The 18,992-nt window shown below is 41.3% G+C and overlaps 1 protein-coding gene across 1 annotated transcript in view; it reads right to left on the minus strand.

Annotated features, from left to right (window-relative positions):
* The window catches only part of Mlip (muscular LMNA interacting protein), a 140,236-nt gene that overhangs the window by 58,415 nt on the left and 62,829 nt on the right, over positions 1 to 18,992 (minus strand). The window contains exons 9-10 of the mRNA XM_051140834.1: positions 18,248 to 18,292; positions 11,028 to 11,072 (exon numbers count right to left, since the gene is read on the minus strand). Of these exons, the coding sequence (XP_050996791.1) occupies positions 11,028 to 11,072; positions 18,248 to 18,292 (90 nt within the window). The remainder of the gene's footprint in view (positions 1 to 11,027; positions 11,073 to 18,247; positions 18,293 to 18,992) is intronic.

Raw genomic sequence — 18,992 nt, forward strand, 5'->3', positions numbered from 1 at the left:
GCTTTTTTAGGAGATCTTTTACATATGTGGGTGCCCTTGTATTGGGAGCATAGATGTTCAGAATTGTGATGTCATCTTGGTTGACTTTACCTTTGATGAGTATGAAGTGTCCTTCCTCATCCCTTTTGATTAATTTTGGTTGAAAGTCTATTTTGTTCGATACTAAAATGGCTACCCCTGCTTGCTTCTTGTGACCATTTGCTTGGAATATTTTTTTCCAACCTTTTACCCTGAGGTAATGCCTTTCATTATGGGTGAGATGTGTTTCTTGGATGCAGAAGAATGTTGGGTCTTGTTTATGTACCCATTCGGTTAGTCTGTGTCTTTTTATTGGAGAATTGAGGCCATTGATGTTGAGAGATATTAATGACCAGTGACTGTTAAGAGTCTTAATTTTGATGTTGTTTCCAGTCGAGCGTTTGTGTAGTTGTGTTTTTGCCATGGGATAGTTATCTATTTCCTGGGTAGTTTTGGTTGTAGCTTGACCCTTTGGGATGGAGTTTTCCTTCTAGTACCTTCTGTAAAGCTGGGTTTGTGGATAGGTACTGTTTGAATTTGTTTTTGTCATGGAATATTTTGTTTTCTCCATCAATGGTTATTGATAATTTTGCTGGGTAAAGTAGTCTGGCCTGGCATCTGTGTTCTCTTAGGGTTTGCAGGATCTCTGTCCAGGCCCTTCTGGCTTTTATGGTCTCTGCTGAGAAGTCAGGTGTAATTCTGATAGGTTTACCATTAAATGTTATTTGGCCCTTTTCCCTTGCAGCTTTTAATATTTTTTCTTTGTTCTGCATGTTTTGTGTTTTGATTATTATGTGGCGGGCAGTTTTTCTTTTCTGGTCAATTCTATTTGGTGTTCTGTAGGCCTCTTGTATGTTTATAGGCATCTCTTTCTTTAGATTGGGGAAATTTTCTTCTATGATTTTGTTGAGAATAGTTTCTGGGCCCTGGAGTCTGATGTCTTCTCTTTCTTCAATGCCTATTATCCGCAAATTTCTTCTTTTCATGGTGTCCTTAATTTCTTGGATGTTTTGTGTCAGGAGTTTTCCAGATTTGGCATTTTCTTTAATGGTTGATTCAATATCTGTGATTGTATCTTCTAGCCCTGAGATTCGTTCTTCCATCTCTTGGATTCTGTTAGAAAAGCTCACCTCTGTGTTGCTCGCCTTCTTCTCTGAGGTCTCACGTTCTCGTTTTTCTTCTGTCTGTGTGTTTATCATTGAATCCATTTTCATTTTCAGATCTTGAACTGATTTTTTGATTTCTTTCATCTGATTTTTTGTATATTCCTGAGTTTCTTCCATTGCCTCTTTATAGGTCTTCAGAGCTTGAACCGTTTTAGTTATTTCTTTCATCTGGTTGTTTGCATTTTCCTGCAATTTTTCCAGTTCCACTCTATGTGCTTCTTTTATGTCTCTCACCTGTTTGTCTGCGTCTTCCTGCATTTGATTACGAATTTTATTTGTTTCCTCCATTATCATCCTCATTACTAAAGATTTGAGGTCATTTTCTTGTATTTCCGTTGTATTTGAGTTCTCTGGGTGGTTTTCTTTGGGATAGCTGGAAACTGGAGACGCCATGTTGTTTTGGGGTTTTTTGCGTATGCTTTTTCGTTGTCCTTTAGACATCTTGCCGTCTTTGTTTTTGTTGGGTAGCTTCCAGAGTTGAATGGAGGGTGTCTGATGATAGATTCACTTGTTTTCTTACGATTTCCCTAGGCTGCGAGCTCAAAGCTTCACTGGTGTGGATGTTAGGAGGTTAGCCCTGTTGTTCTGGTCTCTCACAGCCAGTGATCCTCAGTCCCTCTCTGCTGTGGATCCTGCAATTGTTCTGGGTCTCTGAATGAGCGTTGGGTCAGGCCAAGGTATCCACAGCCTTCTGTGTTCCCTGCCAAGTCCAGCCAGGAGCACTGGGACCGAACCACGGGCAGAACTCAGCTAGATTCTCAGGGCCAGAACCGTCTGCCAAGCTCAGCTAGGGATTTTGGGCCCAAAATGCACACAGGGCCCAGCCAGAATTTTTGGGCTGGGACTACGCACCAAGCTCCACTAGGGCCTTTTGGCCCAAAGTGCGTGCTGTGGTCAGTTATTGACTCAGGGCCCAAACTGACCACCAATCTCAGCCAGGAATTCTGGATTCAAACTGTACACTGTGTCCAACCAGAGTCTTAGAGCTGGTGGAACCGAGAGCTCTGTCCAGCCTGTGCCACAGCAGGAGAACTGCGGCTGCTCTGAGTTAGCGCCAGTGGTGGAACAAGTGCTCCGCCCGCACTGTGTCCCCGCAGGGGAGCTGCCGCTGAGCTGAGGTGGTGCCTAGGATGGAACCGAGCACGTCACCAAGCCTGCGCCACAGCAGGAGAACTGCGGCTGCTCTGAGTTAGCGCCAGTGGTGGAACAAGTGCTCTGCCCGGACTGTGTCCCCGCAGGGGAGCTGCCGCTGAGCTGAGGTGGTGCCTAGGATGGAACCGAGCACGTCACCAAGCCTGCGCCACAGCAGGAGAACTGCGGCTGCTCTGAGTTAGCGCCAGTGGTGGGACAAGTGCTCCGCCCGGACTGTGTCCCCGCAGGGGAGCTGCCGCTGAGCTGAGGTGGTGCCTAGGATGGAACCGAGCACGTCACCAAGCCTGCGCCACAGCAGGAGAACTGTGGCTGCTCTGAGTTAGCGCCAGTGGTGGAACAAGTGCTCCGCCCGCACTGTGTCCCCGCAGGGGAGCTGCCGCTGAGCTGAGGTGGTGCCTAGGATGGAACCGAGCACGTCACCAAGCCTGCGCCACAGCAGGAGAACTGTGGCTGCTCTGAGTTAGCTCCAGTGGTGGAACAAGTGCTCCGCCCGGACTGTGCCACCGCAGGGGAGCTGCCGCTGAGCTGAGGTGGTGCCTAGGATGGAACCGAGCACGTCACCAAGCCTGCGCCACAGCAGGAGAACTGCGGCTGCTCTGAGTTAGCGCCTGTGGTGAAACCAAGTGCTCAGCCCAGACTGTGTCCCCGCAGGGGAGCTGCCGCTGAGCTGAGGTGGTGCCTAGTGTGGAGCAGCGTGCTCAACTGAGCCTGCGCCACAGCAGGGGAGCTATGGCCACGCTGAGTTAGTGCCTCAGGCAGAATTGTTTGCTGGGCCCGGCCAATACCCGGGACTCTGGGGCCGAACTGTCCGCCGAGTCCAATCTGGGTCCAAAGGCTCCACGCGACCCAAATCCTGCCCCGAGTCCCCTCTCCCGCAGCAATTCCCACCAGCCACCACACCAATCGCCTCCACCGGAAGGCTATGAGCTGCAAACCTCAGCCGCCGCTGCTGGTGCCGCTGGTGCTGCCGCCTCTACCGCTGCCGCTCCGATCAGAGAAAAACCACGCTCCTCCCGTGTGCAGGGGCACGCAGGTCCTCCGCACCCTGGTCCCTCCGAACCGTGGAGCACTCCTGCTGCCGTGATGTTCGGACCTCGGTGTTCCTGGCTCAGAAATCTGTGCAATTCCCTGAATTGTTCACTGGAGCCTCCAAACGCGGTCCACACTGCTCGCCGCCATCTTGGATCCTCATTGTATCATTCTTAATTTCCCTTTTTTCCCCACTAGATCTTCTAAATATTTCTTGAACACTATCAAACTCCAAGTTTTTCTTTGCTTGGATTTTTTGTTTGTTTTTAAGGTTTTTTTTTTAAGACAGGGTTTCTCTGTGTAACAATCCTGGCTATTCTGGACTCACTTTTGTAGACCAGGCTGGCCTTGAACTCACAGCAATCTGCCTGCCTCTGCCTTCCAAGTGCTGAGAATAAAGGCGTGTACCACCACACCCAGCTAAAACTCCAAGTTTTTAAGTTCTGATTTATATACATATATATGTACTCTGCTAAAATACACACACACACACACACACACACACACACACACACACACACACACACTCCTCCCCAATCCCACCACCCAATGAGTCTTAAATTTTTTACTCTCTAGATTTAATTAACAATCCACTCCCAAAGCATGATAGGAGGATAAGGAGAGTGAAAGGAAATAATTTTCATTTCTGTAACATAGGTATTAGACAACAAAATCTTGGGAAATCATTTCATATAGCAAACCTCATGAAGTGTTATAATTCTGATCTTTAACTGTGCCTTTAGTAGTGGGTAGTGCCACATTATATTCCTAATTTCCTTGTCTCTTCAGGAATGACACCACATAATGAATGTGCATCAACCTTGTTTCTATGGATTCAAATCCATCACCCAAATGCAGTTCCAAAATACACCTCAGAAAGCCTTTAATGTACATGATGCAGCAAGGACTAGCATGGCACACAGGAGGCTCTTCCACAGTAACTTCCTTCCTATTCTTCCTGATATGCTGTTTCTCTATGTCAAATGATAATATAATTTGTATTTTCTCAACATAGCATTACTGCACAAAGTAAACTAACAGCTCCATTCAAATGGTCTCCCAGTGCCTTGCCACTCAGAATAGGGTCTATATACATGAAGTTATGAGCATCTCCTGAGAACCTAGCTTAACACAGGGCAGATCTTAGAGCCATCCTTGACATATGAAGTAAAGCCCGCTCTTTACAAGATCCATAGATGATTTCTGTGCAAAGTAAAAAGCACAAGGAACTACACCAGGGCTTCTGTCAAATATGCTGCTTAGCTGAAAGTTGCTCTGCCATTCCAGACACATTTGTTTATAAGAATCTTTTGTCTCCTGTGGAAGAAGGACAGGCTGTTCTTTACAAATTCCGCATCTCTGTTTTCTCTTTGCTCAAAGTAATCTGTTACCCTTGAACATCAAGTAGGAGTTCTCTTGAAGGATTTCCCTAATTTTTGCAAATCTAATTTTCTAAGTCTGTGTGCAAACAAATACAAAGAGAATTAGATGAACCGAATTAGAGGAGTCCATAAAAGTGAGTTACTGTAAGACTGCCACTGCCCAACAACTAAACCCATCAAAAGAGGGCCTCTTGTCACTTGTAGAATCTACAGAATAAACAGACTTTTGACAGATAGATACACATCACTCCAATTATGCCAGAAAGTGAGAGTTTGTAATTTTGAGTCTGGAATAAGTGGGAAAATTGAAAGGGCCTTTTCGTACAGCTCATGCCCAGACCACAGAAAGGATGGGGTTCAAGATGGAGAGTGTTGGCTAACGTGACAAGCTGACTGAGAAAAATAACTTAACTCTGGGTGCGAACCTTCCGAGGTGCCTCAAAAAGAAACCGCCTGTTTGTGGACTCTGAAGATGCCTCTATCTAAGGCTGTTATGACCTGTTCTGTCGAATGAGACCTAGGCTCTACCAAAACTGTAGTGTCAATGGATACAGCACAACTCCAACTCAGAGAACTCACAGCCCCATCAAGTCATCCACAGAATAACTACAGTGTAGGTCACATTGTGTCATTCAACTGCCAAATAATGTCACTCAGTTCATGTACAAATCATGTCAACGGATCTTTCAAAGACTCCTAGCCCTTGTCCTTCTCACTCAAACTTACAAATTCTTGCGCTGTCTCATCTCCCCTGTCTTCTTCCTTTTACCTTGTCCTCTGATGCTCCACCCCTCACATCTGTACACTCACCCTGGCTCCCTGACTAGACAGCACTGTAACTAGCCCTCTGTGGACCTCCTCCGGGAGTTTTCACTTGCTCTTCCCTATATGCGGATGTTATTTCAAGTATCTGCACAAATACCACTTCAAAAGAGAGAATTTTCCTGATCATCCACATAAAATTTTCATCTCTACAACCCTGCAGCATTTGCCACCATCTGGCATCTGTGTGTGTGTTTATTGTCCTGCACTACCTGACACAAAACAAACTCCATGAGGCCAGAGATCTCTGAAGACCTGAGTTCGATTCCCGATGCTGCACATAAAATTGTCACCATGGTTGCCTACACTTGTAATCCAAGTCAAATGATGGGAAGACAAGATGGTCCCTGGAGCTGTCCAACCAGCCTAGCCTAATTGATGAGGTCCAGGCTATTGGGAAACCTTATCTCAAAAGAAGTGGGTGGGATATTTGACCACGTCCCCTGGAGGGGGAGGCCTGGTGGCACTCAGGGGAAGAATAGCAGGCTACCAAGAAGAGACTTGATACCCTATGAGCATATACAGGGGGAGGAAGTTCCCCTCAGTCACAGTCATAGGGGAGGGGAGTATGGGAGGGAGGGAGAAATGGAAGGATACTAGAGATGGAATAACCATTGAGATGTAATATGAATAAATTAATAAAATTTTAAAAACAAAAACAAAAAAAGAAGTGGGTGGCATTTCTGAGAATTACACCTCAGGTGCTACATCGGCCACAATATGCATATACATAAATGTATCTGTGTGCCATCCCATACACATGTACTCCTCACTCATATGCTGAAAGTGGATGGAGTCCTGAGTAAGTGTGTATTATGACATGAGAATAAATTATGTCAAGGACCCAAATACCTCAGACCTATGGCAAGTCCTTCCCCAAATAAGGCTCATAAAAATGGCAAAGCCTTCCTTGGGTCAGCCTCAGATCAACAGCAAGACCTTCCCCTGGTACAAGTATGACAAGTTGACAACATGTGCAGAAAGTAGGAACTGCAGCTTCCTCCTCCAGGAGGACTGCAGCCTGAGCATGCTCCCTGCCCCCCAGAGTCTCCTATAGAGATTAGCAAAGCTGCCACCTCCTCCTTCACTCTGTAGATAATAAAATCAATGCACTGAGTTTCCAAGCTGATACTGTAGTGTCTCCATCAGAGTGTACGGCCCATTCAATCCCAGCATTTCAGTATGTGTGCCTGTCATTTCTCTATTTTTGTCACTCCAGTTAGGTCAATCCCAATGCCAAAGCCATGCAGGTTGAGACACTCACACGTGCATTTATTTATTTTTTTTTTGAAGGTCACCATTTCTGGAAAATACAAATGAGGAGTGAGACAGGCTTACACTACATCTCACTCTCTTTTATGCTCAGGGAAAAAAGTCTGAGACGAAAAGAATAGAGTCCTGGGAGTTGACTCATGTGATTGGAGGAGTTGAAAGACATTAGTGTACAGCTGCTATTTATTTGTATTTATAATCCATCACTTGCACATTTTCACTTGAGCACTGCTACTAGTGCACATGAAATTAGATATTTTTTCCAGCCTTGAAAACTTACGATCATAATTCTTTGACAGAAAGTTGATACTGTCTCTGGCTGTAGACCAAAGCTTGAGACTTACTGCCAGCAGTGACCTAGCAAGTTTGTTGCCAACATTTTAAAGTGATGGCTTCTTAGAGCAACATCTTTTCTAAATTAATGACTTCAACAAATGGAATGATAGGTTGCCTGTAGCTACAGGAGTGAATTATAAGGTGATAAGATGGGCAACAAAATACATAAGGCGGACCCAGCTTTCAAATCTCTTACATCTTTTGCTTGTTTGTTTTTGAATCATAAGATAGTCACAGAGCAGTTAAAAAGCAATAGAGCAGCACATAGCAAACACTGAGAACCTGCTACAAGCTCAACTGATTTGACAGACCAAAACATTTTTAAAGTAACATGATTGGTACTTGTGTCTGTTGCTTCCCATCTTCGCACCATTCAGTAGTTGATTTTTTCCTTCAAAACTTTGTAGTAAAAAGCTTGTAAGAACCCAAAATCTATAACTATACATGGTAGGTAAAAGAAGCATTATCTAATTTGTTTATGTAGTGGTTCACTCTTTCAATCAGTAAAGGGTAACTGAGTCTAACTCATTAGAAAGTACTTGAATCAAATACTTTTGCTATTTTCCCTTCAAATAAGTATCTCAGATATCAAAACCTTCTAACATATTTTAAGTCTCCTGAGAATAAAGAGAGTTCATTTTTATACCCTGAGATAACTGAGATGGCACATAGTGATTATGTGTGTCCAATAAGAAGATTAATGACAAAACTTTGTAAAGAAAACTATTTAAAATGAAAGGTAAAATACATATTTAAAAATATAGAATGTATATAGAATATGTCAACTGTAAATACCCAAGACAACTCATGGAAACATCTACCTACCGTATTTTTATTTTTAAAAGTTTTACAACCACCATAACAGTTCTATAAAACTAAACACAGGGATTTAATATTACAAATCACATCCCATAGCTCAAGAATCGTTTTGTGGAGTATACACAAAATAGATTGACCCGATTGAACTGTTTCAATGGAAAAAAAAGACAATAACATGAGTCACAGCTGAGGAGGCGTACATGATGAATACTGTGGCTCCTAAGGATGCTGTGTCAAGGAAAACTGGTCAAGGAGAAGCTGCCTTTGAGCCTAAAGAAGACATCAGTTCTACACAAAAGCCTTTCTAAACAACAGGGACTTAAGGGCCCTCAGAAAGATGAGTCATGCCCAGTAAAGCAGGATACAGCAGCTGGCTCTCTGGGAACCAGGGACAAAGTAACTACCGGCTTAAGGCTCTTTTGTATTCTGTTCCAGTAAGCTGCATTTGCGTTTACTTCTATGTGGTCATGTGGTTTATTTTCTAAACCTCTTAAGGTCTGCTCTGCAGATTTAGCAGCTCATCCTAAGCAACGCTGAATGATTTGAGATGGCATGGAACTCCAAGAGCAAAAGGGCTAGCTCCTCTTGTAAAATAAAAATAAACAAACAGAGCTTACCCATCTTGTCCCAACTATACTGTTTCCCAAGCAGAGAAAAAAGGACACAGCCACCTTTATTAAGACTGAGATGGTCCCGTTGCACAATTAGGACAGCTTCATCAAAGCTTCAACCTGAGAGCCTCTCTCTTCCATTTCCTCTTGCTCTTCTTAATATGCTAAGGAAGCGCTTCCCAATGGGCTCCAGTGTCCCTGATGCCCCTACTGCGTCCACCCTCTGCACCCTGTCTGCACCTCTTAATTAAATCATCACATTTAGCAGACAATGAAAAATGTCAGCATGAGCCAGACTCTAGAAGTGGACAAGGAAGACCACGGTTCTCCAGAGGCCCATTTCTCAGTTTACTCAACAGATGTTTCTTAAGACCCCTGAACTAGTTAAAGATCAATAATAGTGATTCCTTTGGAAAACCAACAGAGCAAGGAGGAATACTAATGCTATGGTCTTAGATAATCTAGTTAAACCCTTGCAGCCTCTATATCCCACCTGTAAAAGTGGTTTCTTGAATCTTAATAAGCTAAGGCTTTGGGGTAGAGTGATATAATTTTCTACAGGACCATATTGAAAATTCTTTAGCCACCTTATGAGCCTCTACATGAGCCTCAATCAAATCTCTCAGACTGGTACAGTACTTATTCCTACTTACAGGTAGGAAATTCCTTTCCAGATGTTATCTACTATCTTGATGGTTAATAGAGGAAAAGCTAATATTGTAGGAGAGTCTTATAAGAGTCCTCAAAATAGACTGGCTTTCACATGAACTCTGGTGCCCCATATTTTGCCATGCCCCTTTGATGGGGAGGCCTGATGGCACTGGAAGGAAGGATAGCAGATTACCAAGAAGAAATTTGATACCCTAGCATCATATTCAAGGGGAGGAGATCCCCCTCAGTCACAGTCATAGGGAAGGGGAATAGGGTGAAAGCAGGAGGGAGGGAGGGATGGGAGGATGCAAGGGATGGGAAGGCAATTGAGATGTAATATGAAAGATTTTAATTTTCAATTAAAAAAAAAGTTTTAACAAAAGAGTCCCCAAAATAGTCTCTCATCATTTGACTCCTAGAATAAACGATGGAAATGTAGACACACACACACACACACACACACACACACACACACACACACACACACACACACACACTCCGTTTGCTTGTGTTTTAAAGTGCTGGGGATTGAACCTGGGTCTTATGGATGCTAGACAAGTGCGTCACTGCTTTGCTGTACCCCAAATCCAGAATGCAAGTATTTTAAGAGCTGAAGTCATGACTCTTTGGAGCTGCATACTTGCGATGACAACAAGCAAGTAGATGGGCCAGGCCGAAATGTTTAGGGGCATAAAATTACTAAATTACCCAACAGTTTTGTGTGTCTCTATTCTTTAAGCCACAGTCTCATGTAGCCCAGACTAGTCTCAAATTCTGTAGGCATCAAGGGCTAGCCTGGATCTAATATTGTTCCTTTTGCCTCTGTCTTCAAGGTCCTGGGGTACAGTTGTGCTCTACCAGGGGTGGGTTAAAATGTCATGTTCTAGAGGTTAGATCTGTAATGCTCATCACAGTTCCAGTACTGCTGAGTCCTTCAAGAGTGCAAAGCACTGGCCCTTCAACTCATATGATAAGTACAAATAGTTGAATTGAGAGTTGATAAATATGTAAATACTTAGCCCATCTCAAAGACTTTGCTTCCTAAAAAAAATGTACAAATATATCAACATTCTACTGAAATGTTTTATCTAGCATTTGCATCCAATTATTGAAACTGGTTCATTTGTTTCCCTCAAATTTTCATAGAGTGACTACAAAATTTTAAATATGTATGTAATAACAATTTAAGACAAACACCATGAATTTGATAGAGCCAAGGGATGATATAGGGGAAGATTTAAGATGGGAAAAAGGGAAAGGAGGGGAAATTATGTAGCCATATTGTAATCTCAAAGAACTTTAAGTAATTTTTTAAAATTTCATGTGTGAGTTACATTTGTCATTCACAGTATCTTTCCACTGATCGGCGTAGATCTAGACCATCCACGTGCTAATCCCCATGTATGGCTGTCTCCTTCTTGCCCACACATCCAGAAGCTCCTCCCCACATTACCTATTTTATTCTCCTTGAACTGTTTCGGGTCCCTCTCATCAAGAAACTATCTCTAAATCCAAATCGCCTTTTCTTGTGACTCAATTCAATCTCTTGTAACACCATTGTTAGAGCTAATGGTAGTTACAGTCTATAAAGTGTCTTATTATTAGCCACCTAAAAAAATACAGCCATCATGTGGCCTTACGAAAACATCAGCAAATTTTGTTAGACAAATGAGCAAGCAAGCATATTATCTCTTCCCTCTCTTTCCTTGAGATTTCTTGAGAGCTAAGAATGTTCAAAGCAGGTGAACCACATAGAATAAGATACATACCAGTTGACTCTCAGACATTGTAGAGGATGTTGATGAAAGATTTGCCTAAAAATATAAATATGATGCATATTAGTGAAATTAATTATTTGGTAGAATTACATGCATGTTTCTACGTATTTTAAGTACTTTACTAGAACAATACATGTTTATTATAGAGTATTGAAAAATATAAAAAAAATTTTTTTAAAGCATGACATCAAGAAATTGTTCTTTGGAGCAACGTGGCACATGTCCTCTGTACTTTAGTTCACATAGTAAAGTATATGTTGCTTTCCTTCTTATTATCAATGTAAGCACCATTGATCACATGATGCCAAAGATTCTTCAGGGTTAAACAATATTTTTGTTTGCTCAGTCCATATTTTATTTAAACACAACAATATTGTTAATTATTTTTACTTACATGAAAGTAAAAAACAAGGCAGGATTTTCTCAAAACTTGCTTATACTAAAAGAATGCAAAGAGTCTCTGAATGGAAATAATTGTTTTTCAAATTTTCTTAGCGAGTTTGTTAATATTATCTCATCATCATCGGTTCCTATATTTCACCCCTTTCACCTGATCTTAATTTGGTTCTTTTTATTAAACTGTATTTTGTCAAGAGTATTAACATAAGCTCTACATTCTGTACGAGCTTTAAGTGTGTGCACAGAGCTGTTAGCAGCACATACTCCACCTGTCTGTGTTGTCCACTGCACCTTTCAACCTGCTTAACTGAAGCCTAGTGCTCACCACGCAGCGTCCCCTCCCTCACAGTGCCACTAATGCCGATTTCCTTTTGCTGTAGTAAATACTACTTTTTAATTCAGATTTTACTTCCATGATATTTTTTTTCCTTTAAGTGTTTTATTTTCTCTTTACTTGAGCTAGAATTGAAATGCCCTCAGAATTCCAAGCTAATATCACTTTTCTGTTTCACTGGCACTGGCTTCTGTTGTTGCCCTTAAAATAAACCATAATTTGGTGATCAGACCTTTAGTTAATATTTTGCCCTTTTCTTAATAATATTATGTGCCTCACTATGATGCTTTGGAGTCTGGGGGTGCTGTGGGTGGGCCATGCAGAGGGAAGATAAAATGTGATGATGAAGGAAACATGATGAAGTTCCATTCAGACTGAGTATGAGTCATCAACTGCACTGACTGGGGCTGCAGTTACGAATAACATTTTCTTCAAAATTACTAGTCTATTTCTAAGAGTCTTACCACATAGAAAAATATAAAATTAGGTAGGGAGATATGTATGTTGATTAATTTACCCAAAGATTTTCTAATGAATGCACAGTTCAGATACCACACTGTATTCCACGAATATAAAATTATTTGCCAATTAAAGAAGATACACAGTTTAAAAAAAAATAGTAGATCACATTTTCAGTGAGCTTACAACCTTGTTAACACCAAAGAAAGTCTGTTAGTTATATCGTTTGGTTGGTTAGTTTGGATTTGGAGTGTCCTGGGTTTTGTTTACAGCATAAGGTGGGCTCAACTTCTTGGCCTTCCTGCCCCAGCCTCCATGTGCCGACAATGGGAGCATGTGCAAGGATGCCTTACTTACAGTTAGGTTACATATGAACTAAAAGAGTAGAGACTATAAAGTGAAAATATGACTGTCACTGAAAGACAAATGACTTCACAGGGACCCCTGTGATGCTAGATAGATTTAGAGAAACTAATTTTGCTTCCTAAAGACATAATACCAAAGTCATAAAGTGCCACCAGGCCCCTTAGTCACTGTCTAGAGCTTTATTTCCTTGGGACCGATATTGGAAAAACTCCAAAATTGCAATATATATATATATATCCTCTTGTGAATGTAAGACACAGAACCAACTCTGTCCTCTTCACTTCAGCGGAGCAGAGACTGATGGTAACCTCTACTCCTCCCTCAGCCCAGGCCACACGCACGCGCACTGCAGAGGCACATCTGACAGGAAAATGAAGATAATCGGTACCCTGGCATTTCTTGTCTCCATTGTGTGCAGCTCTTCCTATAGTTCATCAGCCCCTGGCCTCAGCCTCTAGCATCAGATCTGGACCCCAGGTGGGATTTAGGGTACCCTTTCCACTAAGATCTATGCCTGTTGCTTAGCAGTGCCTGAGTCACCTCAGCATAGCAACGCCTCCAAGCATAGCAACAAGGAGAATGTGGGAGCTGAGTAAATGAGAGAAGATGACCTTTATTTGAATATCTGTGTATAGAATGGGAAATATTCTTAATAAGATTTGACACATTTTTCAATATATTGTGATATTTAGGAATCAATATTCCTCCACTGTAATGACATTTTCTGACCCTCAAGCTCATAAAGTGAGATTTTTACCTATAAAGGATCATATATTTATTAAGGTTGTACCATTTACTTTTATGGAACTTAAAAGTAATTCATGAAATGTAAAAAGTTCATGAAATAAGTTGTCATCAAATAGAATGTTACTCCAAAATCAAGAGTTTTTGATAAATTCATTAGAAGCACAAATATTCTATTTTCTAAGATTGAATCTTATTAAGAATGCATGTTATGATTTTTAAATTGCATGAATGAAAGATTTATGAAGGTGATAGTTCGTAAAATAATAAAGACAAAACAGAAAAAATTCCTTCCAATGCCAAGAGATTGAATGAAAACAGAAGCAGTGTCTTAATATAAGATTTTTTATTTCACACAGAGGACAGAATCACCGCTGAATGAAGTCTTGGATTCAGCTCAGTGGTAGATCAGTGCCCTACACATACAAGTGCCTGGGTTTGACTCAGGGTACCTCAGTGCCCTGCATATACAAGTGCCTGGGTTTGACTCAGTGGTACATCAGGGCCCTGCATATACAAGTGCCTGGGTTTGATTCCCAGCACTAGAAGAAGAGGGGGTAAATTTTTGTAATAATAAAGCTCACCTCATAGGACTCATAGATGGTTTAAATGAACTAGTGAAAGCTTCTTTGCCACTAGCTGCTATTGCTGAATTTAACGTCTGTTTAATAATTATTGATAAACTGACCTATTGGTCTTACAGAAGACAAATAACACTACATAGTCAATATGTTGTTAGCCCTATTTTGCTTCTATTATCCTTAAGATATCTCAACTAAATTATTTTAAAATGGCCTTTAATTCAAGCACACCTTGGGAGAAGCAATAAGTAACCTTTAATCTAAATGAATGAGAGTTTCATTGATCCAGACTCATCCTAAAACAGACTGTAAAAGGTAGTAAGACACTTAATAAGGGCCAAAGAAACATTGTGGTCTACTCGTTTCCCTTCTACTTTCCTCTTGTCATCCCTTTATCTCACTTCCCTCCTCCCTCCCCTCTCTTCTCTTCCTCTTGTTCTCCACCACTTTTCTTCTTCTCTTTCTAAGAAGGAAGCCTTCCACCCAAGACCCAAATAGAATAATGATCCATAAAGGCCTTATTACTCAATTAAGCTATTACATTGGAAATCCCGTGAGCATCCTGACATGCTGATAAACCAGGAATTGCCCCCTCTCTCTGTCTCCTTTAATGTCACTCAATTCTCTAGCCTGTCCTCTTTTATTTCTGTAAGAACATGAGTAGCTCGTGTGCTGTGCTAGTTGCTTGCTGTGGCCTCCTTTGGCCTTTTGCATCTTAGACGTGAGGACCTTACCACTGTGTCCATTTCACTCGCCCTAGCACGCCTCAGTGACTTGTCCAAGATATTCAATAAATATTGGCCAAACCAATAATTAAAAGCTGGAAATTGGACAGCAGAGTTAGAAAATGATAATTAGTGTTTCCATTACTAATGATCCCCGGATGACATTTGAAATGAGGGGTTTAGTGTGTTGGGAGCTAACCTGCTCAAGTGCAAGACAGTTCTCTTCTTGGCTTTAATCCCACCTTGCTCTGCCCTCTCTGTAGTTCACGGGCTGGTGAACTACATGACCCTCACATTTGAACGGAATCTAGGACTCTCTTCAAAGTTAATAAAACAAGGAGTCTCGGCATATATATTACAGTGCATGTGTCTAATTTACCCAACAGAGTGAAATACTAAAACGTTAATCTACAAACTTTTCAAAGTTGCCCTGACAGTACATGACAGAAAACTAAAATGAGAAATTAATGAACTAAAAACTATTCAATTTGTACTTTGATGAAACATCATGTGTTTTATCTATTATAGTCTAATTTCAAAAATGAATTATTGCCTTGTTCATTTTTTTAAAAGTTAGAATATATTGAGTTTAAGAGAGATGGTTGACATAAGAGGATGGCCTAAAGCTAAACTGAACTTCTGTCTTAAAATTGTATTATTTTCTTCTCAGAGTAAATGCATCAGCTGTCACTTAGTAATTACAGTAACAGCAACTGTGTGCTGGCAAGTGTGAGCTGTCTAAAAGTTGACACCAACTTTTTACCTGCCATTATAAAAGATTTTCTTCCAAAAGACATATCTTCCAAAGACAATGACATATTTGAGATGCCACACTTTTACAATATTATGTTGTAAGAGAGTAAAAAACCAAAGCTTCTTGCTCAAGAAACAAACTTTAAGGTCACGAATCTTAGGAGAATCAAAGTTATGCTTGTTCTAGTCTAATCCTGAATTGCCTTTAATGATTCACAGTTAACTTAAAATGACTCAACTGCTCTCACAAGCCCTGGGGATGAAAAATAATCTTTGGCTGGGTCTAACAATAAAGAACCTTTTAAGGGCCTGGGTCGATGACAGTGGGTAGGATGATTGCTATGTGTGTCTGAGGACCCCAGCCTTTACTGTACCCTCACCAGACAGAGCAAGCCACCTATAACCTAGCACTCAAGAGACAGCAAGCTAGCTAGACAAACTAAAGTGTCAAGCTCCCAGTTCCAGTGGGAGTCCCTGCTTTGGTCAATAAAACGGAAAGTGATTTCAGAAACCCATGATGTCAGCCTCCGTTCTCTACTCCCACACAAGTGCAGTTATTACCGGCATTTGAATGTGCAAAAGAAACACAAAATTAAAAAATGATTTAAAATAATCTCTGGTGATCAAAGCAGCACTTCCCGAGCTATCCCAGCGGCTATTAACACTAAGATGCCTCCCCCGGGGGTGTGGTTAGCTAGAAACTAGCAGCTGCCAAACAGGCCTGGAAGGTGGCCTGCTCAAGAACACTTTGTGAAACTGCAGCAATTGATGAGAAAGTTTAGTGAGGAAAGAGAGTTTAGCTGTTCTGTTCTGGGACCAGTCCTTATGACCACAGAATGCATACATCACGCACACCCCCCCCCCCAAAAAAATAAAGAGAATAAAGATTTTTTTAAAGAGAGTGTTTCCTGTACCCACTAAAGAATCAAGGAACCTGAATCATGAGGCTGCTAGTCTTCTAACAATAGGCAGATGTAAGAGGGAGAGGGTATAGATGAAGGCAAAAATGAACGGGAAAGAAAGAGAGCGACTATGATTGATCACTCCAGTGTGTTCGGATTGCTCTAAGCACTTTTCACATAAGGACTATGTAAGCTTTAAATTAATCAAATGAGAAAGCTATCACCATTCCCTATCTTAGGGGTGAAAACTAAGGCCCAGGAAAGCGATCTTCCACAGAAGCAGCAGTCTCCATCCAAGTCTAGCCTACTGGCTTCTTTCAGAGCATGCCTCCAAAGGGCTTCCAATAGTAATGAACACCAATGGAGAGCGCTTCCAGGAAATGCTCGGAACCATGCTCCGGCCACATCATGTAAACGTCACTTCCTGAATGTGATAAAATTTACTAGTTTCACTGAGCTTATTATTTGCCTTAGGGAGAACCAAATGAAGGTGGGAAGGTGTGAAGTGTGAGGATGGCATGATACATGATACATATTTAATAACTATCCTAGCAATGAAAACTGCAGGGTAGAGAAAACAGTATGTGGTGTAGCAGAAGTGGTTTAATGAGCTGTTTTAGGGTGAATGCTCAATACTTGCTAAGAAACTGCCTCATTCATAACAGAATGCTTTTGTGCAGAATCAGATGAGGACCACAATCATGAAATGAGTGAGAGTAACGGGTAAGGGTCTATGGGCATAGCGTACTAAACCAGCCCAGCATCATTCAAATTAAGAGTGTGAGTTCATGTCTACATCTCTGTTAGTGTAAATATTCTTCTTTGAGATTCTTTATCTATATGTGCATGTTTGAGTGTATACAGGTGTGCCATGTGAGCACTTGCTGCCTGCCAAGGGCCAAAAAACTAACATCAGATGTAGTCATAAGGTTATTGTTTAGCTTAGATTCTCATTTCTGTCTCAGCGTTGTGTAAGTACGGCTCTCAAACTGTCCCCTGGTATGCCAAGAAAGCAGCTTACAGCCAGTCACTGAGTAGGGGAGAGAATAGTACTGGCTTCTTGCCATCCAGGGGAGGAGGAGATAGAGGAAAAAGTAGGTGATTCAGCCAGGGTATTCAGACCAGGACAGAGGCCCAAGAAAGATCAGGAGGAAGGAGCTGGAGCCAAGGAAAGCTACAAAGTGCAAGTATCACTGGCATGTTTGCTGGGAGTATGTCAAAATAACATGGAGGTTTAAGAATGGAATTAAACTGCTCAAGGTTGTGTTGAAAAGCCTTATAAAAAATATAGAAGGGTATCAATTATTTGTGTGATAACTGGGTTAAGAAATAAGCTAAGAGAAACAGATAGAGTTTTATAAAAATAACTTAAACAATCAGATTTCCTGGAACTGGGGTTACAGCCAGTTGTGAGCTAGGGAGCTGCGTGTCCACCCAGCTGTGGATGCTGGGAACCAAACCTGAGTGCTCTGAAAGGGCAGCCAGTGCTCTCATCCCCTCAGCCATCTCTCCAGATCCCTGGTTAAGATATTTTCATAAACAGACACTGAATTACTTGCTAGTTTAAACACAGGAAAGCAACAAGCTAGTCACTCAATTAAACTGGAGATTCTTTCAGATGTGTACTAACCTCAGTGCGCCAAGCATATGAGTTGACTACTTCTTAAACCCAGAAGGTGCAAAAGATGTGCGATACAATTATGCTTTGTATGGCTAAGTGGATTAGACAATAATTCATTTAAGAAGGAATTCAGTTGATCAGGCTACTTACTGCTGTATAGCTGGCATAATCTGATTTCCTGTGTCTTAGCCAATCATAGCATCTTGCCCCATGCCATTTATGAAAGAGAGGCAAATTCCACTATAATTGCTGTAAAGCTGAGTTCCCTTTAAAATATGTACAGGCCTCCATTGAAGAAGCAGTAAGCATAGTTAGAAAGATACTTACATATTTGGTTTCTCGACCAGCTGCTCTTGGATGAGTTGTAGGAGTCTGCATGAAAATAAAAATAATTATGCATCTCAATAATTAGTGAATAATGAAAGGTTCGGAAGTTAAGGCAGAAATGCATCTTTTTATCTATTGAGACTTTGTAGCCATGAATCCCACTAATATATACAAAACTCCATTTAACTTTGAAAGTTGCTTTATTAAATTATACCTCTTTATTAAGTTATTCTCTTCACGGCTATCATTTGTTAATACTCTGGGAACTTCCTCTTATTTACTGATAATGTTAGCCTTGAGTCCTAGAGTCTCTCATCATATTTCTTCTATCATTTTTGGCTGTCTCAGAATGTACTAAAAATTTCTGTTCTGTCAGTTCTTTGTACTCCTTACATCCAAAGACATTCATCCATTTAAATCACTTACTTTGAAGACCAAACCCAACTTTACCTCCAACAATAACATAGAAGTTCTCTGAAATTTCAACTTCAAATGTCCCTCTCTCGGAACTCTACCTCTTTACCCATACCTTCATGTCTCTAGCTCTTCAGCTCTCAGCTATGCTACAGTGGGATCTCTAAAGTATTTTCCCTCCATAACTGTATTCTGGTTCTATTACCTCTTAGTTTACCGCTATTTCACAGTCTCATGTTTCATAGTTTCATTCCTCCTGACACCTTCACTTTGTGTGAGAAGTTCACTTGTAAAACAATAACAGAAGTCTTACATGGCTCTCTGATCTATT

The sequence above is a fragment of the Acomys russatus genome, chromosome 32, assembly GCF_903995435.1.
Source record: "Acomys russatus chromosome 32, mAcoRus1.1, whole genome shotgun sequence".
NCBI lineage: Eukaryota > Metazoa > Chordata > Mammalia > Rodentia > Muridae > Acomys > Acomys russatus.